General features: G+C 42.6%; 2 protein-coding genes across 3 annotated transcripts in view; one reads left to right on the top strand and one right to left on the bottom strand.

The window, feature by feature from the left end:
- Positions 1-472: 472 nt before the first annotated feature.
- ces3 (carboxylesterase 3) lies at positions 473-21,457 on the bottom strand. Its single transcript, XM_064335520.1, has 13 exons — positions 21,140-21,457; positions 19,855-20,050; positions 19,107-19,245; positions 18,297-18,430; positions 16,259-16,412; positions 15,906-16,010; positions 14,401-14,502; positions 13,841-13,981; positions 7,372-7,452; positions 3,414-3,555; positions 2,103-2,249; positions 1,197-1,269; positions 473-752 (listed from the first exon to the last, which is right to left on the bottom strand). Exons 1-13 carry the CDS (start codon positions 21,204-21,206, stop codon positions 578-580), a joined length of 1,656 nt encoding a protein of 551 aa, XP_064191590.1. The 5' UTR covers positions 21,207-21,457; the 3' UTR covers positions 473-577.
- A 2,853-nt stretch (positions 21,458-24,310) lies between these two features.
- The window catches only part of LOC135254914 (zinc finger protein ZFPM1-like), a 64,303-nt gene continuing 60,623 nt past the window's right edge, over positions 24,311-27,990 (top strand). Inside the window, exon 1 of one of the 2 annotated variants that reach the window (XM_064335516.1) lies at positions 24,311-24,762. In XM_064335516.1, the coding sequence (XP_064191586.1) occupies positions 24,723-24,762 (40 nt within the window). In that variant the 5' untranslated portion in view covers positions 24,311-24,722. The remainder of the gene's footprint in view (positions 24,763-27,990) is intronic. The other variant, XM_064335515.1, reaches the window with a different exon arrangement.

Below are 27,990 nucleotides of genomic sequence, written 5' to 3'. Positions count from 1 at the left end.
ACCGGTATGTTTCATTGGAATATGTTGTGTCAATCGCCAGTTTGTTTCAATGTCAGGGCCTGAATGGAAGTGTATTGCACTGGCACCGGGAAAAGTTCAAGAGCTCTGCAGCTCTCTCAAGATATACCCTACAGTGAAGTTACTGAATGTGTCTCAAAAAGACTACATCTTCACTGGACAGTTAGTTATATCCCTCTGACATTTTTCCATTCAGAACCACCCTGTGACTACAATGAAGATACATAAACTTTTTTGCAAGTCACAGTAATATTGGAAGGGTGTAATTTAGAATGTAGCTGGAGAGATGGACAGATTTTCCAATGGTACTGAGAAAAGACTATACAGTCCACATCAAAATGGTGGTTAACAGATGAAACAACTGTTTCCATAACAAAGCATTATGAGTTGGTTGAGCAGAGTCTGTCTTATCTGTCAGCTCTGTTATCAATATTAAACACGTGAATCTCCAGGATAGCCAAAACTCAGTTTTTTATTGTGAAGAAAATTTCTACATATTTTCTAAACCGTCTTGTTGACCAGTGGGTTTGAGGATCTGAACTGGTCTTTCTGGGGAGCATCAGGGCTTTGTGTTTGGTGTGGTTTTGGCCAGAAGCTCTGGTAGGGTGACATTCATGAAGAGCACCCTGTTCTCCTTTAGCTTCTGTCCCACCGATGGTTTTAAGTCAAACTTCAGGTATTCTTCAGTCTCTCCATAGAGTGGCCACTGCACCAACCCCGCACCATTGGGCGAGCTGAGGGCGAAACGAGATTGGCATCAGGGACTGCAGGTGAAAACTAGCTTTACAGAAATCTTTGGAGTTCAGTATTAGTGACTACAGACAAAAATTAGCTTTATAGTAAAGTCCAGTACAGCTAGTAGCTTGAGCATGCCCCCTACTAAATGAACAAACAATTAAATTAAAGGTGCCAGGTAGTATACACCTCTGTTCCATGTTAACACTTATATAACCAACCTCCAACTCTGTTCCACATTATCACCTTTTCCCACCTGTGTAAATAACAGTACTGCTCAGGTAATGTTGCTGAACAGGTGCAGTACACTACACCATATCAGGGCCACACATGTTAAGCATTAACGTCTGAGTGAAGTCATGGTAGCATAACACCAATGTGGCCAAAGGTAATACTGTGACATGTGGCTATGCAACGCTATGAGCTTCAGGATGAACATTTACCCAGTCCGAGCAAAGTTTGCCCAGTATGCCATCATTGTCCTGCACAATTCATCCTCTTCTGCCGTGATAGGGCCTGAGACAAACACATAGATGTAGAATTTCAATAAATAATTACTAGAGTTGCTGTAAGCAATATAAGCAGTAGTTAGAATAGTTAGTTAATGGGGCTGCTGGGTGGCTCATTTTGGTTAAGGTACTGTGCTGTAGTGCATGGAGGAGCCCCATGCTCTTGGATCAAACCCAGGCAATGCCAGATTGTGACTGGTAGTTCCACAGAGCAATGTCCAATCAGTGATTGTGTCACTCAAGGTATGGGAGGGGTGAGTTGGTCACAGATCCATGTTTCATTACTATCTAGTGACCCCTGCTGGTCGATCGAGTCTCCATGGATTGGATCCTTATATGAAAGGTGCTCCTCTGACTCCACACTGTGTGGGCCTTGCTGTCGGTGGTGTGAAAAGAAGCAACTGATGACACCATGTTTCAGAGGAGAACCACAGTCTACACTCTCCCAAACTGTCACATGAATGCGGCTGTGGTTGCAGATAATTAGACTTGGAATGGCATATGTACTGTCCCATGTTGAGTACCAAATTTATATAAAAAAGAATAGTTGATTTCGATAGGCTTATTATATGTGGATATATCCAAGTTTTTGCCCAGATTTACGCATATCATAAGATGATGTGATGTGGTGAGCTGCACTGAAACTGGAATTATACATTTTGCATATACATTAATATATACTGAGTGTGTGTGCATGTGCATGTGTATGTGTGTGTGAGTGTGTGTCCATTCATTAGACGATATTGAATACAGCAATGCAAGCAAACAAGTAAGACCAGCCTTAATTTAACACTCCAGAGCTGGCCTTAATTTCTTTTCACCATCGGTGCGCCACTGTACCTGTAATTTTAACCGCGCCCTCCCAGAAACAGCCTCCAAAGACGAAGCCAATTTCAGTCGTGTGATCTGCCTTCACAAAGCTTGGTCTGCTGTGGTGCGCTTCTGGCCTGTGCCGAAACTCATACAGGTACACTGGAACACCGGCATCTGAAATGAAATCACGCAAACTGGACTTAATTAAGGAAAACTGCGAATGAAAACGAGGCAGTGCATGGGACACAAAAATAGTTATCTCCCAGCAGTCCTTACTGCTCCACACCTTTTCATTTATCCACTTGAACCTCTATAGTATGCAACAAAATTCTGCATTTCTATATCAATTTGCTTCAACTTTCTTGGCACCTTCTTTCTTTTTTCCAATAGACAAGCAGCTGAAAGATTTCCATTAGGTCAATGGAGCTGTTTGCACAATTTAAAAAATTCAATGGAACATTTGTTGTGACTTGCTGTACAATCTGTAGGTAATGATAACTGTCTTCAGATTCTTTGACCTTATTGATCGGCATGTTGACCTGCAAGAAGCGTACTTATTTTTCCACTGATAAATGCACCCTGATTTTCAAAACACCAGCCAATAATACTGGAAATAATGGTTTGAATTTGGACATTGTTTAGGATCTAGCTGTGACAGTCAAATAGAGCCTTGGACTATGGTTGCCTCAATCTAATGGGGGTTGGCCTACTTCAGGTTTCAAATCACAGACCCTGCCACGCACTCTGTACAGCAAAAGATGTGATTAGCTTGCTGAGCTAAAGATCAAGGTCTCCAGCAAAGTGAACCAATAACATTCTTATTGCCTTTGCCGAGATGTCACATACTGTAGAGGATGTTCATGTTTTGTTATAGCAAGGTAACATGGAGTAGACCTACTTTGTTTACTCTGGTGAATATGGACGTATAGTGTCACCTGACTAGTACCTGACTAGTGATTAAAAGCCTGACTCTGATCTGCTAATCTGAATTCAGCACATAAAGTCTCACAGTAAATCACCAGCTGGTCCCTTATGGAAATTAAATATACTATAATGTACAATATGTACTATATTGTAATAAAACATATTTCAGGTTCAAAAATATATTTGGCACAAATTATTAGAAAACATAATAATTTCTACTTTCAGATATTACAGAATCTTAAAAAAAAACATACACCCCTGTGAAATACATTTATCATTTTTACTGTATATAGCAGAATATTTAATTTCCTTAAGAGAGTGATTGATAGGACATCACTGTTCCAACAATTATGGCACACCGTTCACTTTTAGACTTCCATCACTTCCTTAGTGAGAACCCTCCTTCATACTAACCTCTGTGGTACCTAGCAACCTTAATGATTGGCAGAACCATGAACAAGTCCCCCATCATTTCAGTGAAGCCATCTCGAATGGCTTCTGGAGTCTGTGCTTCACCAATGTACTCTTTGGCAATCAGCTCATTGGCATCTTTGGCCTGAAATAGCATAGTAATAAATAAATGACGATAATGTCATGCAAAAATTAATTAATTAATTAATTAATAAACAATAACACTGAATAAAATACACACGTTAATGGTGATAGCATTGAGCAAATAGCCTCACAAAGTGCTCTATGGAAACACTTATAAAAATGCTTTATTTAAAACATTTTGAACGCCTCTGGAAACTAGGGAGCTTCTCCAATTGGTTACAGATTACCATAACAGATTTGGCACAATCTAAAGTCTGTGCTTTCAGGACTGTTAACACAACAATCTGAAGTCTAGATTATTTTGCAAAAACTAACAATTGTACATTCGCTTTGTTTTTGCACTTAAAACAAAGCTCACAAGTTAAAATGTCATGCCAAATTTGTCATGGTCCTGTTTTCCTGTCTGTGTTTCCCTTGTTGGGCCGCCAGATGGCGGCACTTCTGTTTTGTGTCCTGCTCCCCCCCTGTTAATTGTATGATTGTTTCATTGTCTCGTTATCCCATCATTGTTCCCACCTGTGTCTTATCCCCTCCTTTTGGTTTGATTGCTTTTTGAGTTCACCTGTGTCTTGTCTATTTAAGTTCTCTGTTCCCTTGACTCGGGTGCTGGTTTCTTGTGTTTGTTTCCTGACTTTCATGTACCTGCCTTCTTGTGTTTGTTCCTGAATTCTGTTTGAAAACCGATTATACCTGCCTGTGTTTTGTTTGACCTGCCCTTGTGCTCTGTTTGACCTGCCCTTGTCCTCTACCTGCCTGTGTTCTGCCCTGCCCATGTTTGTGAGTTCCTCTTGTTTTCTGTTTTATTTAGATATTTTTTGAGTTTGTGTTTTTGCCCTTCGTGTCCTTTCTGTTCCCTGTTTGTTTGCCTTATTTAGATTTTTTGAGTTTGTGTTTTTGCCCTTTGTGTCCTTTTCTGTTCCCTGTTTGTTTGCCTTCCTTTCTGTAAGTAAAGTCTTTGTTAATTTTCTCCCTTTTGAGTTTCGTGTTTTTTTTTCCCACTCTGCGCCTGGGTCCCAGCACCCGTACCGTTACAAAATTGCTGTGATGTCATGTTAACCATGACATTCACTTAGTTTCCATTATAACAGTGTCAGATAGGTTTAAGTTAATAAAGCAAACAGCACGGAAAGTGTTCACTCAGCCCTTCACTATGTATTAAAGATTTCCTCAATCCTATCCTTTTACCCCAAAGAGAAGGAAACCTGTAGGGACCCAAATTGATGATGTCTGAGGTTGTTTGAAGCAATGTCTGGGTACACCATTCGCCACTGGCAGGTGAGTGACCTCCAGCCCATCCACAAATCGTGATTATGTTCCATTGACTTTACTACACATTTATGAATCCTGCTGAGGAGTTATTTTCCTACAGGTCAGGAGCTGCAACCCGTATGTGAAGGAGGCACTTCTCCAGGCCATGGCCGGGGCCCATGGAGAATTTTCAGCAGCTGCATGCTAAGGATGGGTCTTGCACTCATGCCATATTTGCCTTACATGTATGGCCAGAGAGCACATACCCTGTGACGTGAGCAAAATACTCTGGCCTGATAAAGGTGATGGGATAAATAATAAATACAATAATTGTAAACATGTTTGTGGTTGTTGTTTCTTTTGAAGCAAATTGTTAAATTAGCAATACTCTACAGTACAGTCATACCTAAATATACAGTTCCTGTTTTAAAAATAAACATAAATACGAAAATGTCAAATATTATAAATTATTTCAAAAATTGTGATGAACGTAAATGTTTTGCCCAACCAAACACATAAGATTTCCTCATCAAATTAAAATCAAATTTCATTAAAAAGGTGATTGCTGCACATTTTGATTGAATGTTTTTTGAATGATTTTAACTTTTTAAATGTGTGGTGTGGGGATGGCTGGTTTAAGCAGCCACACCTGCCCTGGGTCAAGCTAATTAGACCTGGCCAGTTGGATAATTGGTTAATAATTAGATAATTGGCCAGGCTAATTGGACCCAGGAACAGGAGTGGCTGCACCTGTGCGTAGTGAGGTAATCACTGCGCACAGGTTAAATCTGCCATCCCCACCCACATCAGGAGCTTCTCTGTCATGACAGTGTTTGAGATCTGCTCACTTGGCTGTAACATCTTGCCAAACCCTCGTGGAATAAATGTGGACTGTTTTAACATCATCTCCCTGTGTCTCTGTGCTGGAGGGCCCCAAGGAAAAGCCACTTCGGTGGCCTGTGGCAGGCGTGTTTGCCACAGTGGCGCCCAACGTGGGGCTCCTCCGGCACAGGAAAGAGGCACAGGAGGGCCGGCCAGGAAGCACACTGGAGGAGGGGCGGCTGAGGTGTTCCCGACAGGGCTTCGGGCGGATCCTCCGGGCCAAAAATGGGGAGCGGAAGATGACCAGGGAGGGGAAGGAGGCAATCCTCAGCTGGGATGCTGAGGAGCTGCACCTGGCCGAGGAGGCAGGTCAGCGACGGGCGGTGCACGAGAGGTGGTCGCGCCGTGAGCTGGACTTGGCCGAGGAGGCGGGTCAGCCACGGGCGGCGCACGAGCGGTGGCCGCGCCGTTTTGCTTCCTTTCTCGTCCGTTTGGTTGTTTTTAGTTCTCTGTTTTGGCCTGGTTGGTTTGCCCGGAGCCCATGAGGGGATAAGCCTGCAGCCGCCCGCCTGCAGAGCCGACTGGCGGCCACCACAGCCACGAGGGTTCCTGGTCCCCAGCACCACAAGGCCAGTCCACCAGCCCACCAGCCCAGCCACCCCACCACAGCCCCTGGAACAGCCCAAGCCGGTGACGCCCCCACCAGCCAGCAGAGCAGCCCAGGACTTCCCGTGCTCCAGGAGGGAGGAGGAAGAAGGGCTGCCTGGTCGTCCGAAGGAGGGTCACCGCATGTACTGGACTGTTCCGGGGCCACCCACCCTGACTTTTTTTTTTTAGCGTGTTTGGAGTGTTTTGTTTTTGTTTGTTGTCTTTTGGCTTTGTTGGGAGTGTGGGGGTGGGGGGAGTAGGCTTCGGCCAGGGATTCTCCCTGGCCTCAGTTTGGCGTTGGGGGTATGTGGTGTGGGGATGGCTGGTTTAAGCAGCCACACCTGCCCTGGGTCAAGCTAATTAGACCTGGCCAGTTGGATAATTGGTTAATAATTAGATAATTGGCCAGGCTAATTGGACCCAGGAACAGGAGTGGCTGCACCTGTGCGTAGTGAGGTAATCACTGCGCACAGGTTAAATCTGCCATCCCCACCCACATCAGGAGCTTCTCTGTCATGACAGTGTTTGAGATCTGCTCACTTGGCTGTAACATCTTGCCAAACCCTCATGGAATAAATGTGGACTGTTTTAACATCATCTCCCTGTGTCTCTGTGCTGGAGGGCCCCAAAGAAAAGCCACTTCGGTGGCCTGTGGCAGGCGTGTTTGCCACAAAATGATTTTAACTTAACCTGTTTGGATATAGCTGAATATATGATCTAATCAATTGAATATGTTTGTATGGTTTTGATGCTCATACTTGATCCCGAAGTGGAATTGGGGTGTTTTGCAAAGTGAAAGTCTATTTACACGGCTGTGTTAAATGGTTGAGAGAATGTGCCTTAGTTTGCAGAAATGTGGCTAATCGACAGTAAAACTGTAAGATTGCCGGCTGCTGGGCCCTTTTAAGAGGTTTGATTTGTCTGAGAATATATCTGAAAACAAGAGGATCCAATTCTCATTGTGAGACCAAAAATTCCCATCACAGTACTTGGTGCAGCATTCTCAGCAGATTGTGCTGTGGAATTAGTCCCCCACTTGCCAAGGGTTTCCAGCTGGAGGAAGAGGAAGAGGAGGATGAGGAAGATAAAGGAAGCTCACCCCTTCAGGATAGAAGAGGTTCAACACATCCATCACTGTCTGTTTGTTCATACCCTTCTCCCAGCCAGCAGGAACAAATTCCTGAGGAGTACAGAAAGACAATGTAGTCACATCCATCCATCTATCCATTATCTATACCCACTTATCCTGGGCAGGGTCGCAGGGGGTGCTGGAGCCTATCCCAGCGTGCATTGGGCCAGAGGCTGGAATACACCCTGGACAGGCCGCCAATAATAATAATAATCACTTTATTTATATAGCACTTTTCATACAATGGTTTGCAGCCCAAAATGTTTCACAGAAGAGCATTTGCAATTAAAAATATATAACATAATTATACAAGGCATTGTACATAAAATAGGAGAATAATAAGATACATATAAAGACAATAATAAAAATCCAACATAAAACCGATAATAAAACAAATGTACTAACTAAAAGCCATCCTAAATAGGTGCGTTTTCAGCTATGTTTTAAAACTGTCAACTGACAGTGCAAATCTGATATGTTCTGGAAGAGTATTCCACATCTTTGGGGCATAAAAACAAAAGGTTAACTCTCCACTTTATTTATGTTTTGCCTTTGAAACCTTGAGCAGACCAGAAATTTCTGATATATTTAGGTGCAAAGCCATTTAGTGCTTTAAAAACAAGTAAAAGAACTTTAAAATCAACTCTAAAAGCCACAGGTAGCCAATGCAAGGCAGCCAAGGACAGGGGGAATGTGAGCTCTCATTTCTTGTTCTGGTCAGTATTCTTGCAGCTGCGTTTTGAACAAGCTGTAGTGTATTAATTGCCTTTTTTTGGAAGTCCAGCAAAAAGGGCATGGCAATATAAAGTGTACATGCCCCGATGTAATGCTCAAAAGGTCTGAAAACCCGGCTGCAGAAGAGGAGTCAAAGAAGCGCTTTTTAATTTTGCACTCAGTAACACAGCTTTTTGTACACAACACTGCATAAAAAAACACTCAGTAGTGATATGATATAATGACATTAGTAATTAAGGGTACAGTAATATTTAATCCCTATAGAAATGACCAAGTCCAGAGTGTGACCATAGTTATGAGTTGGTTCTGTAACATGTTGATTAAAATCAAAGAAATGTAAAAGATTCATGAACTCCACAGTCTTGGAATCTGTCCCATTTTCCACATGCAGATTAAAATCACCAAATAAAAAAATCTTATCAAAGTCGGTAAGAACAATTGATAGCAATTCTGCAAATTCAGGCAGAAATGCAGTGTTTTGCTTTGGTGGACGATAGACGGTTACAATGAGCACAGGAGGGTAACACATAACTGTTAGTGCAAGATACTCAAACGAGGAAAAATCTCCAAGGGCAATTTGTTTGCAGTTTAGAGTATCTGCAAAGATTTTGGCTAATCCACTCTTTTTGCCTTGCCTTATTGTCTGAAAGAAATTGTAGTTCGGAGGACTCTATTAGAGAGATTTCTCCATCCGTGCTCAACCAGGTTTCAGTTAAGAAGATAAAATCTAATGTATTATCCACAATAAGTTCATTAATTATAAATGTTTTAGTTTTGAGTGACCTGACATTCAATAGTGCAAATCTGAGCTGTTTAGAGCAGTGTTTCTCAACCCTGGTCCTGGGGACCCACTGCCCTGCATGTTTTAGACATCTCTCTGCTCTGATTCAAATGAATGGGTTGTTATCAGGCTTCTGCAGAGTTTGATGACGACCCATTCATTTGAATCTGGTGTGTTGAAGCAGGGAAACATCTAAAACATGCAGGGCAGTGGGTCCCCAGGACCAGGGTTGAGAAACACTGGTTTAGAGGTTAGCGGTGGTTTTAAGCGGGGTGCTTCCTGGAGTGGGATCTTTATCAAATTGTCCATGTTTACACCAATGGGGTATTTACTCTGGTGGGGCAACCTAATGCTAGAACTAACAGACTGAATGTAGAAAACCTCTTCAGATTTTTTTATATAATCAGAATGTACTGATAAGTTCATGCACCTAGCGTTTTCCTGGCAGAGCAGAGCATAGTCAGGCTTGTCTAAGTAAAATTACAGCACCTAATCTATTAGGGTGCAGACCATCCCTGCGGAAGAATCTTGGTCTCTCCCAGAAAAGGTCCCAGTTGTCAGTAAATTAAATCAGCACACCAAGGACTAAAGGCTGCAATCGGACCAGATCAGGCAATGCGGCTTCCCGCAGGGTTGTGCGGAGGTGTGGGCGTGTCACTGCATGGCCCATTTGTGTGACATCATGTTGTGAACTTTAACCCCCCCCCCCCCTCCATTTCCTGTCCGCTAACTTAAACAAATCGACACAAACCGAAGGAAGCTTCTGGCTATCGTTATTTTGCAGCGTAGACTGCAAGCCAGACACAGACGTCGAAGCTGGGTACACAAAATAAATCAAGCTATATTTCAGTCTCTCTTCCATATCTTCACAGTTGCTTGGTAAACCGTGGAATGCTACATGGTAATTTAAACAAGGCTCTTCTTCCCGTGGGCGTCTTCCGCTCTGATCGCCGGCTTATGTGATTGGCCACCACAGCGTGACGTCGGATTGCGTTATGGCAAAAGTTGATTCTGGTTCTATTTCTTCCCAAATGGCCGCTGCGGTTTTTTTCTGCACCCCCTGCAGTCCCCACTCCCGCAGCCTAAACGCACTACCCCCATTCAAATGAATGGGAGGACTGCTGTTTTTCCCGCATTGCCTGATCTGGTCTGAATGCAGCCTAAGCCAAGTGTTTAGCGAGAAGAGTCTACTAAATACTTCAGCGCCTCACTTGAGTACAGGAAGTGGACCAGACACAATCACTTTTTTGTTCAGGGTTTCCAGTGTGTCAGCCAAAGTACAGAAGTGCTTTTTCAAGGTTTCATTTTCCCTTTGCTTTATCTCATTTGTTCCTACATAAACAATTACCGTTTCTACGTTCTTATACTGGTTTGTTAACATGTTCTCAGTGACACTAGCTAAATCGAGGACGCTAGCACCAGGGAGACATTCTGTATGAACCCTGGTTTTGTCATCAGCAGGTGAAACATTGACATTTCGGATAATAGAGTCACCGATTAAAAGGATCTCGTCTGAATCAGAGCAAGGGCAATCAGAGTTTATCGGATTCTCATGTTCTTCGTAGGCGCTAAGCACAGAGTACCTGATTCTGGTAATGATCTCCGGCGGTAAAAGAAGCGGCTGTCTCCCAGTCTTTCAACGCTGTGTAGTCCAGCTCCCACTGGCGTTGAGAAGCGAAGAACACCTGGCAGGATTGCTTCAGAAAGCCCACTCTTGATATCTTTTATATTTAGTGGGCTTGCTTCAGAAAGCTTGCTCTTGATATCTTTCATATTTTTTTTATTATCTGCACTTTCCGCCCAGTTTTTCTAGCTCTAACTAGTCCTACAGTTTTTGCACTACATTCAAACGTTTTACACCAAAATGACCGGCTAGTTCCAGACATTGTTGCTTGTATTCAGATTTTTGAAATATTCAAAGCGTTGTGAAATATTCAACATTTTGTGAGCAATTTTTGTGGTCACTCCACAGAGGGTCACTCACGAGCCTCTGTTCCACTGTAGGGCCGAACGGTTCTGAGCACGGAGAGGAACGGTGTTTCCACCTGGAACCGATTTGGCGTGGAACGCTTACAAACCGTGCCCAGCACGATTTTCTCGGCATGGTTAAGCCTATTTTCCACTGTAGGGCCGAATGGTTACCAGGGCCGCTCTGTGCCGTTCTGCGCCGCTCAGGACTCGTGGGAATGGTTACCGTTTCTGTTTCCATCCGTGGGGCTGCTTAAACCAGGACCAGGAGGCGTTTAGAAAAACTAGTGACGACAGCAAGTGACGCAGTGGATCAGTGACAGTGTCCCGTTGTGTATGTAATAAATATGCACCAGTTGTTGTCGTCGTCGCTCCCCATTCTGTTTTGTTTTTGTTATGTTCTGTTTCGTTGGCTGATGATATGGACGAGGATTCGGTGTATTCTGGTCTGTTTTTGGTTTTCCTTTTTAGCGTATCCTCCACTGACCATGACACAGTTTCGGGCATTTCTATTTATATTAGCTTCTCTACCGACCTAGTTTACAGACAAGGATGTGAAGAGACCGGATGCGGAGTCACAAAACTGATGTAATGTGAAACCAATCACGGAATTCCTACGTCATTAAGCCCGAACGGTTCTGCTGCACTGAGCACAGTTGTGTAACCGTGCCAAGAATATAGTGCCGGGCACTATAAGCATGGTTTGTAAGCATTTCGCGCCAAACCGTTTCCAGGTGGAAACACCATTGGAACCATTCCTCTCCATGCTCAGGCCCTACAGTGGAAAAGGGGCTTTAGACAACCGTGCTCAGTGCAGCAGAACCGTTTGGGTGGGCGGGCTTAATGACGTAGGAATTCAGTGATTGGTTTTGCCCAAAACTGTGTCATGGTCAGTGGACCATACGCTTTTTTTTTCTTGGATACTTCCTAGTCCTGGTTTTAGCAGCCCAACTGGAAACAGAAACGGTAACCGTTCCCACGAGTCCTGAGCAGTGCGAACAGTACGGAGCGCCCCTGGTAACCGTTCGGCCCTACAGTGGAAAAGAGGCTAAGGACGTTCAGTGGAACGCTTTAGTAGGACGCATACGCAGGTGGTCACTCACTCACTCATGGACATTTAGTAGGATGCACTTCCAACGGCACAAAATTTTTAAGCACAGCTTTATTGCCTAATGTTACATTAGCTAACCCTAAGATATTAGCATTTAGCCTACTTTAGTTAACTTAGTTAGTACATACGGATGCTATCCTGCATGCATGAGTAGGAGATAATGACACTTAGAACCACCGATACAGATGGACACACGGACGCTACAACCACCGATACAGATGTATGGACACACGGACGCTACAACCATCGATACAGATGTATGGACACACGGAGGACAACATTATAGAGGTGAGGACATGCCAAAGCTAGCTGGCTATATAGTTAGCCAAGTTTTACTCATGACACTTTTAGGATATTACTAATTCCTGGAACATAATCGCTACTTGCTGATCCCCGGCTGCATAAGTAACACTACGGTGCGCCGTGGGTCTGGACGGTTGCGTGCTTCTTCTGAGCTATGCGCCCTCATTGAAATGCATTGAGGCTTGAGGACAGTGCCAGTTGGAGTTTGAAGCAAGCCCACACAATTCCTTCAGGAATTGTAACCTTTCTAGTTAAAACTGCAGTCCACCGCTTGTTCGCCTTTTGCGATATCCTTTAAAGTTAAAATGCGTTCCTCAAGTAGGATGATTTTTTAGCTGCGACCGCAGCTCTATAGCTCTGTCTATCGGTCGGTTGGTCAGCCAGTTCGTTCACAAAAAGTGTCCCACCCCGTAGCGGCCACAGTTTTTGCCCCAGGAGGCTGAAATTTGGCATGGACGTTGGTCATGACCGAAGGTAGAGCTGAGTAACTTTCAAGGCCGATTGACCAAGAGGGGGTGTGGCAATGGGCGTGGCCTGTCACAAAAAGGCGCATAATGTATTCATAGATTTGCACATGATTTTGTGGAAAGGTTGGTCATGAGCCAAAGAAGAGGTCACGTGTTTGTGTGAGGGTGTGTACGTGGATGCACGCACACATGGATGCATGCGCATGTGTGGTCGCAGCTATTACAGATTCACACTTGTTCGATCAAGTTCCTGAATGTGCTTGCATTTGGTACATTTGAAATCATCCATAAAATCGTCAGCAGACATTACTATGAACATCTCACATATGCCACAGGGCATTGCCTTCTTATCGCCCATAGCAGTCATGGTGAACATTACTATTTTGTCTCAACTAGCTTCTGCATCGAACTTAACAAGGATATGACTGCAATAAAATAACTTCACTCAAGCTCTGTAACCTTCCAGCGAAGAAAATGTAGAAAAAAATGAGACGCATGAGCTTAGTTTGCTGTTAAACCCCAATCTATCAAAAAAAAACAATGTTTGTGTGCGTGCGTGTGGATGCGCGTGTATGTTCATGTGCATTTCGAATGTGTATACATGTGTGATCTCATACGTCATACGCAATGCGTAGTGATGTTGGTGAATGCGCATGCGCTAATAAAGACGCTCTCTTTCTGGTTTACCAGCAACCGACGTGAGCTGTGTGTTTCATTGCCTCCATTAAAATGAGAACATAAATGGTTTATTCCACATGAAAATGGCTGCACCAACAGAATGTGTTTGCGTATATGCATGTGAGTGTTTTGTGTGTGTGTGTGTGTGTGAGAGAGAGAGAGGGAGATTGCATGTATATGCACGTGTGTGGGCAGAACAGTACATGTATGGGTGGATGAGTGTCATTCGAGTGTATTTACATGAATGCATTTGTATATCTGTGTGTATACTTGTGTGTGCTAGCACGTGTATGGTCACGCATGTGCATGCACATGTCAGCATGAGTGTGTGTGTTTCTGAGTGTGTGTGTGTATGTGTGTGTGCTTACAGCAGTCAGTTATTTTTAGTTTACTTACCCGTGGGAGGATCCAGCCAAACTCATCGTTAGTCGCTCCTAAAAGCACCGGGACCCGGAGGAATTCCTTGTTTTTTAAAAGCTCTTCACCTGTTTTTTTCAGAAACACTCCATCCACACTGGCCCCGAGGAAGATCCTCAGCTGAAATGCAGTTACTGAGTTGACACATTTCCATGGAGTCATACACTCATGTGCCCTCTAGGTCTGAATTCTCATTTAATGGCCATGTATGTTCTCTACTTAAACCCACTGATCTCCTAGCCCAGAGAGACTTGACTTTGAGTGATTTGGCTTCTGTCTGTGCAATACAAGGTTTTCCACACACAAGAGCCAAACAACAGAAATTCTACCACATACAGACAACAGCCAAGCAACAATCATTCTACACTAAATTGTATTTTGCCGCAAAGTATCTCCCAACATATGTACCTGTAGACCATATTCCAAATAGGTGAGTAGTAGCCCATAGATAATATTTATTTATTTATTTGAAATACCGTCCCTCCCTGACAGCTGCAGAACAGTGCGGCGATGCAGAATGTCAACCCAAAAGTCCTCACATTTTTGGTCGTTTTGATGAAGTCTTCCTCAGTCTTCAGCTTTAGGCACTGTACCAGCTGCTCTGAGACATCATGGCTGCACCCGGTCAGGTTTGCCAGCATCTGTGAACGTAAAGCAGTCAAACATTGCACAGTGTACATTAGATCTACTGTTGGTCTACGGTTTGGAACCACAGCCCTCATTAGCCACTCTGCACAACAAATCACACTCTTATTTCTTAAAGGATGAGGGAACTTTCTATAACAAATTTTTGCATGCTATTGCATGTCTCCGATCTCTGCCAGAATCGCGTGTATGTTTTTCACAGCTTTCTGTAAAAAATGCTTTACAGTTGAGGATCTGCCCCTCACTGTCCTTCCCAAGCTGAATTTCTACAGCTGGGCTAATTCCTGGCCAGTTAGCATGTACCATCGCTTGTCAGTTTCCATAGACACTTTCAGACTTTGACAATGCTTTGGTCAAATCTTCCCAGTCCTCATTGGGCCAGTTAGGATAAGTAGGCATGCTCATGATCAAGGGGGCTGGGTTATCACGGGTAGCTTCTTAATACAAGGATATATATACAATGGGATTATTTTGTTAACACACCAAGGAGGTGTAGTATGAACAGGATCTAGAGTGATGTTGGCAACTCGGAGATCCAGCAGTGGAAAAACAAACAGCTCAGTCAGTATTCAGTCTTTCGGATAAGGCCTTTGGTACAAGCACGCTGTGTCATGGAAATGTGAATGAAGTGTTTCACTGTCCCTCACTATATCTCTTGATCTCTGTCTCTTACCCTGAGCACTGTATTAACCCTGGTGTTCAGTTTGGGTCAAATTGACATGTTTAAACTTTTAGCAAAAGATGAATGTCACCTTTGAAAGATGTATTTCATAACCAATAACTAAACCAGTGTAAATTTGGTTCTTGTTTTGTGTTTCTATGTGTTGCTCATCATTTTTGTTTTAGGTCTTTCTACCTATAATGGTTTCTTTGAATCTAATAGGATAAAAATGAAAGTAATTGAGAATGTCAGTTAAAAACAATAAACATATGATCTACAGTATAAGAACCGTTTCAGTGAAATTTTTCATATACAAACATGATTTATGCCTCCTATGCCTTCATGATCATGTATTTATAAAAATATAAATCAACTTCAACAAAAAAAATAGATACTACTTTCATTCTTAAATGTGAACTAACAGAGGTAAATAGCAACCATTAGCCATATATATTGTTTATATTTTTTGGAATTAAGATAAAGATTATATTTAGAGTATGCTCACAGAGATTTTATTTCTGTATTGCTTTAAAATCCCAATAACCCAATCCCAATATTTAAGAGTTTCACAGGAACAGATAAGCAAACTGAGCATAAGGAATTAATAATTTTCTGGGGTAACGTGAGGCAGCACAACTTTACTAGTTTTAGGAGAATTTAATACACTGCAAGGTACAGGAAACCTTTTGATATGGACAGGCGTTCCACCATGCAAATTAGTTGAGAGGAATCGTGTACCTTTGCTTGGGACATAGAGTCACCGCTGGAGAATGTGCCCACGGTGGCCACCCCACTCTGGGGGATTGCCTTGTGAAACAGACCAGCTGACAATGGAGAGAGCATCTACTGAGACAGAGAGGGAGTGGGACGGGCACAGACGGAATGAGAAAGGGAGAAGGAGAGAACGATCGATGAATCATTAAGCCAGCACTATTATTTTCCATTGTATCATGAGGTAATTGCTGTTATTTTATTGATTTGCTAGGTCGGTGCTGTTATTCTAGTTTTTAAATGGTCTGTTAATGCATCTGTGCTTCAGCGATAGAAGATATAATTTTTTCAGCGGTTTGAATTGAGAGATGAGGACTCACAAGAATGGAGACGCTGATCCCGCCTGCCGACTCGCCAAAGACGGTGACCGACTTTGGGTCCCCTCCAAAGCTCTCAATGTTGTCCTGAACCCACTGAAGGGCATCAAGTTGGTCCCAGAACCCCCAATTTCCAGGTGCATGTGCATCTCCCGTGCTTACAACAGGAAGGGGGGGGGGTGTATGAGCAATGGGCGAGGGTGGCAGGTCATTCACTAAAGTCTGTTGTACTGTAATTACAGGATATACTCACTACAGGAAGATTTGTCATTGGTTTTGACTTACGCAAGCAAAAGGCTGTTTATGTTTGAACAAATCAAATCATTGGTGCAACCATTTAGTGAGCTACCAGTCAGAAGTGAACTTGAGGTGAATATTCATCACAGAATGAGCACACCCTGATGTCTAGAATTAGCATACTTTACATTCAAAACCAATTAAAATTGCATTAATAACCTTAATGAAAACTTTCAATGTAGAAGTAAAGGGATTGCACAGGGGTTTTATAGCACATATGCTCACAAAGAAAAGCCAAAAAGAAATTGGCTTTCAACAAGCATTGATCAAACCTGGAGGAAATTGTATTGTTGCTCACATAAATAAATGTGTACCTACCCAAATCTCCATACAAAATGAATGCAGTAATCAACAGTTTAGCTAAACGATACCATATGCATGGGGTGCACTGCTCCATTCACTGAGTGCTTTCATGCTGTTCAGGCTTATTTTTCTCAATACATCATTTTTCTCACTCTTGTACTGGACCACAGTAAAACATGTTCTCCGATTACCTTTTCGACTATCGAAAAGGTCAGATCAAGTAAATAATTTGACACATGAGATAGTTCAGAGCAGAAGTTGGCATGAAATCCTGAAACAGACAGAACCTCACTGTGCCCCCCTGCCAGTGACGAAGGAGCATTTTCAGAGAACAGTCTGAGCCACCCATCTGATTGACCTTGCTGTGCTAAAATGACCTGTGGGGCCATGTAGAGGAAGTGGCCTGTCATCGCCAGACTCAGGTGGCATTTCAAAGAGAGCCGCATTGTCTGGAGCGGAGCGCCATTCCAGCCGTAGATACAGAATCCTAGATCGGCGAATGACTGAATGCCAGAGAGAGTCAACTGAACCTGATATGCAGGACCCACTGAAGCCAGTGGAATGCAGTTCTATATCAGTGATAATGAAAATTTGTAAGAGTGATGGAGACTGCTGGGAATTTTGGGAATCCACTTCCTGAGAGTGTCTCAGTTTGGAATGCTATGGTCAACAGAGCAGAGAATGGCATGTTAAGTATACCTGAAATAGCTGGAACCAGAATTACTGTGCCAGCAGCATAACATTGCAAGCAAAAAATAAAATAAAATAAAATGCAAGGACATTAGAAAATAAAATACAGTCACTGAATAAGAAAAACTGGCCATTTCTGGCCAAATTCAGCCCATCTTGGCTTGTCACATACCAGTTTGGAGAATACATTACATTACATTACAGGCATTTGGCAGACGCTCTTATCCAGAGCGACGTACAACAAAGTGTATAACCATAACCAGGAACAAGTATGACGAAACCCCTAGAGAGAAGTACCGGTCCAAGTGCAGGGAACAACCGCATAGTTCAACTTGGACCCTGAAGGTTATACTGATTAACACTAACACAACGAGAACAGCAACAACGCAATCTATGGAAAAAATACAAGCAGTAGTTAAGACAGTTAATGCACCTAAGTCACCTTAGGACTGCATCAAGTGCACCAAGCATACAATTGAGAAGAAATTAAATGTAACAATTAAGAGAACAGGCCCTTCTGCCCCTCTGTGCCTACTATTTACTTATATACTAGAATGTGCAGCCTTGTGTCAGGTCTGGGATTGAACACCACAAGGACCTTGTCTCACCCACATGACCTGGCAATCTATTCCATTGTAATTGGTTGAATATTTCCAACTATGACCCTGAATCAATGATGGACTAGGTACAGGGGAAAAACAAACAAACCAGCAAACAAACGGAGAAAAAATGAACTGTACCCTTGGCATACCTTAAGAACCCCAGAATCCCTAGGCGATACTGTATAATGACCACGACCACGTCCTGGTAGGCAGCCAGAGATGTGCCATCATACTGGGCTGCGCACCCCATCAACAAACCGCCTCCATGAATCCACACCATTACCTAGGCAACCAAAACAAAAAAATCACTTTAATTAAATGAACAGCACTGGCACCACTCAGCTACACTTGGAACTGAATGGAAAAAAATAATGTTCATAAATATGTATTTCAACATATATCCTTTGTCATAATGAGTGTCAATGACTAACTCATTCAAGAATGAAAACAATCCAGTACAAATGGCACTCACACACATACACACACACACACACATAAACACACAACTCAAGCATCAGAGTCCACTGCCCTACACCTCCCACACTAAATAAGTGAGCAAAAGCAGCAGTGTCCTGTTTGGTGTACATGTGCTGAACTGGTCAGTTAAACATGGCCAGTGCACTGAACTTTGAACAACAAACTGACCAGGACCTTGACCCAGGTTGTTACTGTAATATTTGTCTTAGGTACAGTTTTTGAAACCTGGCAGGGGTTGTTTTAAATCCAGCTTCATAAATATTAACATTTGATTAAAAATGTAAGATGCTTATTAAATATTGCACTAACTGTCTCTCTCTCTCTCTCTCTCTCTCTCCTCTCCTCTCATCTCCTCTCTCTCTCTCCTTTTCTGTGTGTGTGTGTGTGTGTGTGAGTAGGTGCTTTTGTGTGTGTGTGTGTGTGTGTGTGTGTTTGTACATGTGTGTGAGAGAGTAGCTACTCGAGCATTTCTCAGTACTCACCGGTGCTTTCTCTCCTGACTTGTTATTTGAGGGGGCATACACATCGAGGTATAAGCAGTCCTCAGACATAGGTGGCATTGTGTGATTAATGAACAAAGTCTTTGATGTAGTCACAAGACCATCAAGGTCCTGAATGCACCTGCAATGGAAGCCCAGAAAAATCCCCCCACCCACCCCAGCTCCTTACTGTTAACACATAACGTTCTCAGAACACTGCAGAAATGCTATATGAATCCCATACTACAACTAGGCCACAGCCCAGCCAGCTGAATTTCTCTTCGCTGACAAATCTGGGACTGTGTGTAATGTGAAAGAAGAAAAAGTCTGTTAAAAACAGTTTTTTTCTTAATGTTAGTGGAAATACTTTCTATTTATTCTTCTTTATTTGTGGTTTTCTGTAGGAAATGTCACTGGTGTCTAAAAAAGTTTAAAGCATTTCAAATAATTACTTAACCCAGGTTTAGTGTGGTTTGGTATGTGTTTGTGTGTGTGTGTGTGTGTGTGTGTGTGTGTGTGTGTGCGTATGTGGCTGTGTATGTGTGTGTTTGTGTATGTGGCTGTGTATGTGTGTGTGTATGTGGCTGTGTATGTGTGTGTTTGTGTATGTGTGGGTGGCTGTGTATGTGTGTGTTTGTGTATGTGTGGGTGGGTGTGTGCGTATGTGGCTGTGTATGTGTGGGTGGGTGTGTGTGCGTATGTGGCTGTGTATGTGTGTGTTTGTGTATGTGTGGGTGGGTGGTTGACTCACATGTTGGGCTCATGTGTGGCATCTCTCACCCCCTCCCAGGGCAGGGGGGGCTGGGGTTTGGCAAATCGCAGGGGGCCCACGGGTGGGCGGGCAAATGGGACACCCAGGAACCTCTCCACCACCTTTTCTGAGCCTTTGGCCCGAACGTAGTCCCCCCTCAAAGACCCGCTCTTCACTGTCACCACCGGAGCATCATCTACAGAATACACAGAATGGCACACAAGAGAATTCTTTATGGCCGCCAACATTCCTTTGCACCATGCATTTACTTGAGAGGGGATGGGTAGGTGCGCACACGCTTAAAATTGGTAGGTATTAAATTTATCAAACAAATTAATTATATTTGCAGCTTGTGGTAGCCTTACACCAACCAAAATTGTATTTCCCATATAGGGGGTTGGTTTTATAATCACCTGCTTTCTGCTTCAGTATGTATCATAGATATTTATGTTTGCAGAGAAAATATACACAAGAAAAGGCCATCCCATCCGAAATTATATTTAACTGAACCCCCCCCCCCCCCCCAAAAAAAAACAAAAAAACAAAAAAAACATTAGTGTTCTTATTCAGCGTGCCTAATAGTCAGTAAAGATTGATAGTAATTTGTAAGTTTTGAAGCGTGATTTAAGCCAACACGGAAAACTCCCTGGGGATGTTATTCTAAGTTGATCAAGTTGACCAGATTGCGCGGTCTTCTCTGGGATCTCATTCGACACTGATAAATATAGATTTTATTAGCAAATTGTACGAAGACGAATTGCCAGGTGCACAAAATATTAATGAACAATAACGGTTTTTCATGTTAGCACGTTTCTGAGTGTAAGCCATTTTTTAATGATCGTATATAATGCCATATACTGCATGACATTTCACGACAGAATATCCATATCAAATTAACGTTTTCAAAAACAGAAGAGAAGATTAAGACTTTTTTAATCGTCTTTTTTTTCATATTGAAATGGCCTATGTCTTCTTTTGGGGTGGGTAGGGTTAGATAATGACACAAGGAATATTTTTGCCTGTTCTATGGTTTTTGGTGGGTTTTTAGCAAATTGCGTAACTACACAGAAAACCGCTACTGTTCTTTTAATGAAGCAACATCCCGAAAACTCTTTTGCAACATCCAGGTGAACTGCGCTTTCCCTGACCAGAGAAACAGAATGCCGGTAGTAATTTGCGTAAAATTTAACTTTAACTTTAAGCTGTAGCCTACTGAAAGGCAGGTATGTACTATGGCCCTGAGCCAGATCGACTTGGAATGCGCAATGAAATGAACGATACTCACCTGATACCGCGGTTCTGAAGAAGGCTGTCAGGCAAGCACCGATCAAAATCCTCCTCACCAAAGCCATCTCTACACTGTACAGAAGAACAGACGCGCTACACGTTAGATACTGACACGCACACACACAGCCTCTCGCTTACACACTGCAACTCCACCAGACAAACGGAACTGCCTCCACAAAAGGTATTGAACTTTAACATAAAGATACAGAACCTGCACACTGCCCACTGACCCTCAACTTAAGCCTATTGGCCAAAACCCAACCCCATGCACACAAACGGTGTCCTTTTACCACCTCTGACACCGACTGCATAGTCTGCAGTTTAACCCTCTGCTCTGCTCAGTGTCCTTGCCTGGTATGGTGCAAGCTTGAACAGTTTTTTTTTCAGTCACTTGCTCATATCCACAGCTATTCCACCTCCTCCAGCTACATATCCACAGCCCTGCCAATCAAAACTTCTGCATCACACACAGCAAGAGGTCCAGGGTTAATTCAGCTCTGTTTAAATGAGTCCATTGTGTTTGGGCATCTTTTATATAAGCTATATGGGCTGCTTGTGTCTCTTTTGTATGTTTTATCTCTCTGCCACCTGCAAAGCAACCTACACCTCCAGCATTTCATTGCAGTTGATTGATGCATTTATTTTGCAATATGTTGCACTTTAATATATTTGGCCCATCCCTGAAGGCAAGCAAACCAAGTTTAATTTGAAAGCAATAGAATTTGGGTCAACAATGAAATTATTACATTACATTACAGGCATTTAGCAGACACTCTTATCCAGAGCAACTTACACAACTTTTATACTGAAGCAATTTCGGTTAAGTACCTTACTCAAGGGTACAACGGCAGTGTCCTACCCGGGAATCGAACCTACAACCTTTCGGTTACAAGCCCAGTTCCTTACCCACTGTGCTACACTCCGTCCTGTAAAATTAAAATATATTTTGCGAAATAATTACATTTTGATTAGAATAATCTGCCTGGAACAACACAAAGCTTTAAACGAATATGATAGTCCAATAACCCAATACATTGTACATAAACAGTGTGCAAAATAATTACAGTATATGTCTGGGCTGCCCGTAATGACACAAGCAGTGAAAGGTCACTGCTGGGATTGCTGGAGTGTCATTCACAAAGTGGCCATAAGAGGGCGCCATAAGGTAGAACAACCAAGTGCAAGTGATCAGAATGTTAAGAATGTCACTTTTTTTGTAAATATTTATAATTTGTTTGGTTACCATATGCCCTAGTCCAGGCTGACTCACATATCCAGGGGTGCAGCTATGAATTCTTAGGCCCGGGACAAAATATTTTATATTAATATATAAAAGATTCATTACTAAGCAACTATTCCATTCTAATATCCATATAATCAACCGCTTATATGGTAGGCAACTGGACAAGAAGGCCAATTGTCAGTGAAGTGACCAAAAGCCCAGCCACAACACTAACATAACTGCAGAACACATTGACTGACACTGAAAAAAAACTGTCTAGAGATCAAAGATTTATTTGGCACTTCACAGATTTGGCCTCTTTAGGAGAATGGCTAGGTGGAGGCGACTTCTGAGGTTAATGTTAATTTATGTCTGGAATTTTCCAGAAGTCACGTGACAGACCCAGCCTGAGGCCTTCTGAAGTATGATTTTGTAGTTGAGATATTCGGTCTGCAAACAAATTAGCTTGCTTGAAAAAACGACATAACCCATCACCCAAGTAACACTGTCCCCACTGTCAAGCATGGTGTTGACAGCATCATGGTATGGAATTGGTTTCTAACAGGATGGAGTGGGAAGATTATTGCCACCATGGCGAGACGGATGGAGCCAAATGCAGGCAAATCCTTGAGGAGAGTTTTCAGTCGGCAAGAGATATGCATTTAGGGGGAACATTTGTATTCCTTCAGGACAATGCCTTAAAGCTCCTAGGACAATCTACAAAGGAAAAGCTTCAGGACATGAAGGTCAGTATTCTCCAATGGCCCAGCCAAAACCCAGACTTCCCGTAGAAAGACCATGGTATGTCCTGAAAACTGCTGACTGCTGACACTCACCTAGTTGGAGCAATGTTGCATGAAGGAATGGGCAAAAATTCCAAAATGTAAATGTGAACTGTCTAATGTGGAAGTTCATACAGACATACTGATGAAGATTCAAGCTGCATTTTCTGCTGAAGGTGTAATTTAAAAAGTATTGTATAAAGTATAATTTAAAAAAAAGTAATCATAAATATGTTGAATGTATTGTCTTGATGAGGGGAGAAAATATTTCAATGTATTAAACTCTGAAGGTGTAACAGGACTCGGGGGGGGGGGGGCGTGTTCTTTCAGAGCAAGAAGATTAATTCTAATACAATATTTGGAATGTGAATATGACAACCTTTGTGTTGAAATCAAAGTTTCCATAATCAATAATAATATATTCTTAAAATAAAGTTTTATTAAACAAACACCTTTTAAAAACTCTACAAATTAACGCATGAATAATGTATTATAAAAGGCACTTTTTATATTTTTTTTTAACATTTTTTCTCTACTGATAATGTGACTTTTTCCTCGCGAATTCCATAAGGTGGCGCAGTGCACACTGCAGATTTCGCACAGTCCACCGTACTGAAGTGATCCTCGGCATCCGAACTTACGCTTGCGGTAGAAAAGCAGAGGAAGTTCTCCACTGCAACACAGACATTCGCCAGACATTCGTTTACAGAGCTTCGTGATTAAGATGACTTTTTAAAAAATAATTATGTTTATTATGGCCATAAGCGCAAATTTCCCCATAAAAGTTACAATGTGAGACAGAACTTATAATAAATTAATCACTTGCAGAATTATTATTATTATTATTATTATTGTTGTTGTTGTTGTTGTGATTGATAATAATATTTATCATACATCGTAGCGATTACTATTACAAGTATTATTAGTAGTAGTAGGATTATTGTTGCACTATAGTAGGATTTATACCATTCTTAGCTGCAGAAGTATTACTATTACTGCAGCTAATTGTGTGGTTCGGAAAATAAACTGGAAGAATTTATGTCTCTGGAGGGACATTGGACATTATTTCAAATTAATACTATTCTTCATTAGCTGTGTTACAAGCGCGTAAACGCCGCACTTCTGAACAGCGTGCGGCGTCACATCACACGCACGGGGCGTTAAGAGGGCGTGGCCGTATCGCACATCAGCTCCACTGTTTGATGTGTTTGGTGTCCATTCACAACCACAAGCTTGTTGTACAGTGAAGGTATGGAAGCCGGGCAAAGCGAAACAATAATAAGAGCGCAACGGCCGTAACAACTATAGTTAGTTCGTTAAGCTGTGGAACCTTTCCGATCTTAGCAAATAGCCTACAGGAAATAGTGAAAAAGGTGACAGGCGCACACACACACACCTCTGGGAGATCACCAAAAAAGTAGCTTGACCTCGCGCATCTGCAGGCTGTGGCACAGGTACCGAGCCTCTCGGACCAGTGCAGGACATGCGGATATCTCCGGCTTGGGACCGAGCCGGGGAGCACTGATAGTTAGTTCTCCGTGGACAGATCGTTTCGACGCCGCTGAAAAAGAAAAGACATGTCCCGAAGGAAGCAGAGCAAGCCCCGACAGATCAAACGTGAGTATCCAGAAAGTTGCCTTTCGTTTCATATTCCTCTCGATTGCATGTTGTCAGACGGTTGTTTTTTTTGTTTGTTATAATAATACATTACTGGCTAGCCAACAATAGTAGGCTACAGTAAGCTAGCTAGTTGTCAAGCAGAGTATGTTTTCAGTGATTATTCAGTGAAAACACACTGAGTATTCATGGGAACTCTACTCAATTGCATGTCATGTTATTTCCCCTTATATATGACACTACGCTAAGTAAATCGGTGAATCGCGAACAGGCTAGCCGTTTCAATAGCTAGTCTGGATTGTGTTAAAGTACATGGCGTCCGTTAAATAGAACACATGATGAGCCTGCTTTCTGCTTGTCGGACAGAAATGAATGCACAATATTGTACGTTACATATGTTAATGGAGGACTGTGGCTTAGAGGGGTCGTCTATAACTTTGATATCGAGCTGTGCGCGCACACACATGGCCCGAAGAGTTGAATAAAAGCGTCTGTTTAATAGAGGCGCAGTGGCGGAGTCACTGACAGAATGACTATTCGAAGCAAGTTTGGCAAGCGGGTTGGATTACCGTTATAAGTGAGAGAAGGTTGTGCACATAGTTTGCGCCCTGTTAGTTACACGTATCCCTAATGGGAAAAATTCAGTTCTGTGGGTTTTCCATTCTACTGTCACTTCGCGTTTGAAGTTTTTGTGCTGAGGATACGCTGTGCATAGGCTAAATATGTGTTTTTTGTTCTTCATTTTCTAATAAGTGGCCCGTCACATACGAACTGTGGCCATGGTTTCCTGTTTAATTCTAGTTTGAAAACGTCAGTGTTCTCTGAAAAAAGCGATGTGAGCTAAGATAAACAGTGATCTGATCTCATTCGTGATAAAGATTAAAATTGGATCTTTTTATTTGTTTTCTGTCGGTGGCTGCTCCGAGTCTGGCGTTGCATTTTCTCCGGCTTTTCAGTTCTGTTTGCAGCGATCTGGACTTCAGATAGCGCACAAGCTGATCTCACCCGCCGATAGGGATTACAATTGGATCTTCTCTTATCTATGCCTTCCTTTAACTCTCTAATGCACGACCGCCACTCTCTATGTGAAGCTTTTTTTTTTTTTTTTTTTTTTACAGTTGACTGCCTGGGTCGCCGTGTTTGACAAGTTCTTCCTGTTTATAAAATGTCAGAACCGTTATCTGAGATCTGCGATCTCATAGTTGATAAAATTAAAAAATAAAATTGGTCTGGGGTTTTCTCGCGCGCTCTCTCTGAGTTAAAAGGAGCAGCAGGGCTGAAAAGTCGTTTTGCTCTGGTGCCAGGCAGTGTTTCAGTTCTGCCTCCAGAAACGATGCCACGGAGCGATAAGGCCGGCAGCAATATCTTGGAGGTTGAATTTGAAAGGCCTGTTCAAAAATAAATATTAATGCGAGTCAAAGGGAGAAAGCGACTCTTAGAGAGGAAAGCGAAATCTCCTGATAAGGTAACATTAGCATACGCTGCTGTGTGTAAGGCGGTATCGAGGTTTGTTTAAGCGTCTCTGAGGGCTCCAAGAGACGCTCCTGTGGCACAGGCGCTTACCCGAAACGATACTTTAAAGTGGGCGACAGGAGAGATACTGTTTTCTGACGGATGTCATTCTTATGGAATTTAACCTATTATAAGCACCGCAGACACGTGAAGAAGTGTCCTACCCAAATTGAGCTGAATATAAATTCTTACCCGAGAGAATATCCGGTTATAAGTAAAACACAGAGCTACTACTACTATTATTATTATTATTATTATTAATAATATTAAGTAAGGGTATGTTTTTGCGTCTGGATGTGTTTACATAAATGTGTGAACTACTAGCCTAAATGTGTGAATTAAATATGTAGTCCAACTATGAGTTACCCTTTCCTAAATCCATTATGCTGCTCTGTTTGGACATCGCCCCTCTTTTTGGATATTTTGTGGCCCCAGTGCACTTGGGCAATGTTGGAATATGTTGACATATTTATTATGTGCCGAAAGCTGTGGTTACAAAGAATGGTTATGATTGGACAATAAGGACCAGTTTTAATCCATGTTATACTTGCATCCAGTCAGTCCTGGTTATGAGAACAAGGTCTGTGTCCAATATTTGTAAACTGGAGGTGTGAGGCAGGGTCGACAATGTAGGATTAAGACAGATTGTGAAATTTCCATTTATTGGTGACCTGGAGAAAGTTGCTCAATTTAAACAAAAAGAGCTGTTCACTTCCTGTGTGGAAATGGTTAGTTTGTATGTCAGTCTGCCCCTTTCCCTTTTTTCATAGCCCTTGTGTGGAGCAGGAAGTGATGTCAGGATAACCGGATATAGTGTCTCCCTCTGTTCCCTGCCTCAAAACTTCCCAGAAAAATGTTCCTTGTTCACCTTCCTCATCTGAACAAACTGTGAGCAGGGAACCCCCCTGCCCCCCCCCCAAGCAGGAAGCTGCATCTGTGTGGGATACCAGTCTACTTCCTGCTGCGAGCCAGTCCACTTCCTGCTGGCAGCTCCTCCTTACCTGGCCATGGCAGGCGGATTATGTTGATACTGATGAGTATCCCCTTTGTTAGGGAAAGACAGAGCCTGAGTGCTAGCCATAGCTAATAGAGTCAGAGATATGTTTGAAGATCAGAAACACAGACACCCCCACCTTCCCCAGCACACATCGGTCTGTCTTTTTGACCATCTCATGTCCTGGATCTAATATTAACTGTAAATTTTTACGTACATGGCCTCTCTGTGGATGGGAGGGAGATATAGAGGTGAGCACTCTGTTATTACAAAAAAAGTGCTTAAAACAGTTAATTCGTTGTGCCCAGTCTTCTGTAAATTTTTGGTATTCTCAAAATACAGTTGCCTTCCTGTTATTGTTGGTGAATATAAAAAATACTTCTCAGTATATTTCGTTCTTCTGTTGCGATCACTCTACTGATTTTGATTTTGTGCACTTTCTAACGTACCAGTGAGAGAGACTATTTGTGGTATCCTGGGCTATTCCCCAGGCCCCACCCTGAAACCATTCACATTGCTAGTTATTATATAGACACTGCTGTTCAGTCACAAAATTGTCACAAGCAAACTCAGTTGGTGAGGCTTTGGCCTGTCAATGGCTGCATGGGACATGATGAGATCAGCGCCTGATTGATGGCCAAACGAGACAGAAAGGCGGGTTTATCTGCTGGTAACAAACACAGACACCCCCGGTGGAAAATCTCCTGGGTACGCTAGAACAC

Source organism: Anguilla rostrata, chromosome 5 (genome assembly GCF_018555375.3).
Source record: "Anguilla rostrata isolate EN2019 chromosome 5, ASM1855537v3, whole genome shotgun sequence".
NCBI classification, from domain to species: Eukaryota; Metazoa; Chordata; class Actinopteri; order Anguilliformes; family Anguillidae; genus Anguilla; species Anguilla rostrata.
Note: the sequence above shows the minus strand (reverse complement) of the source record. Positions and strands in the feature narration are given on the sequence as shown.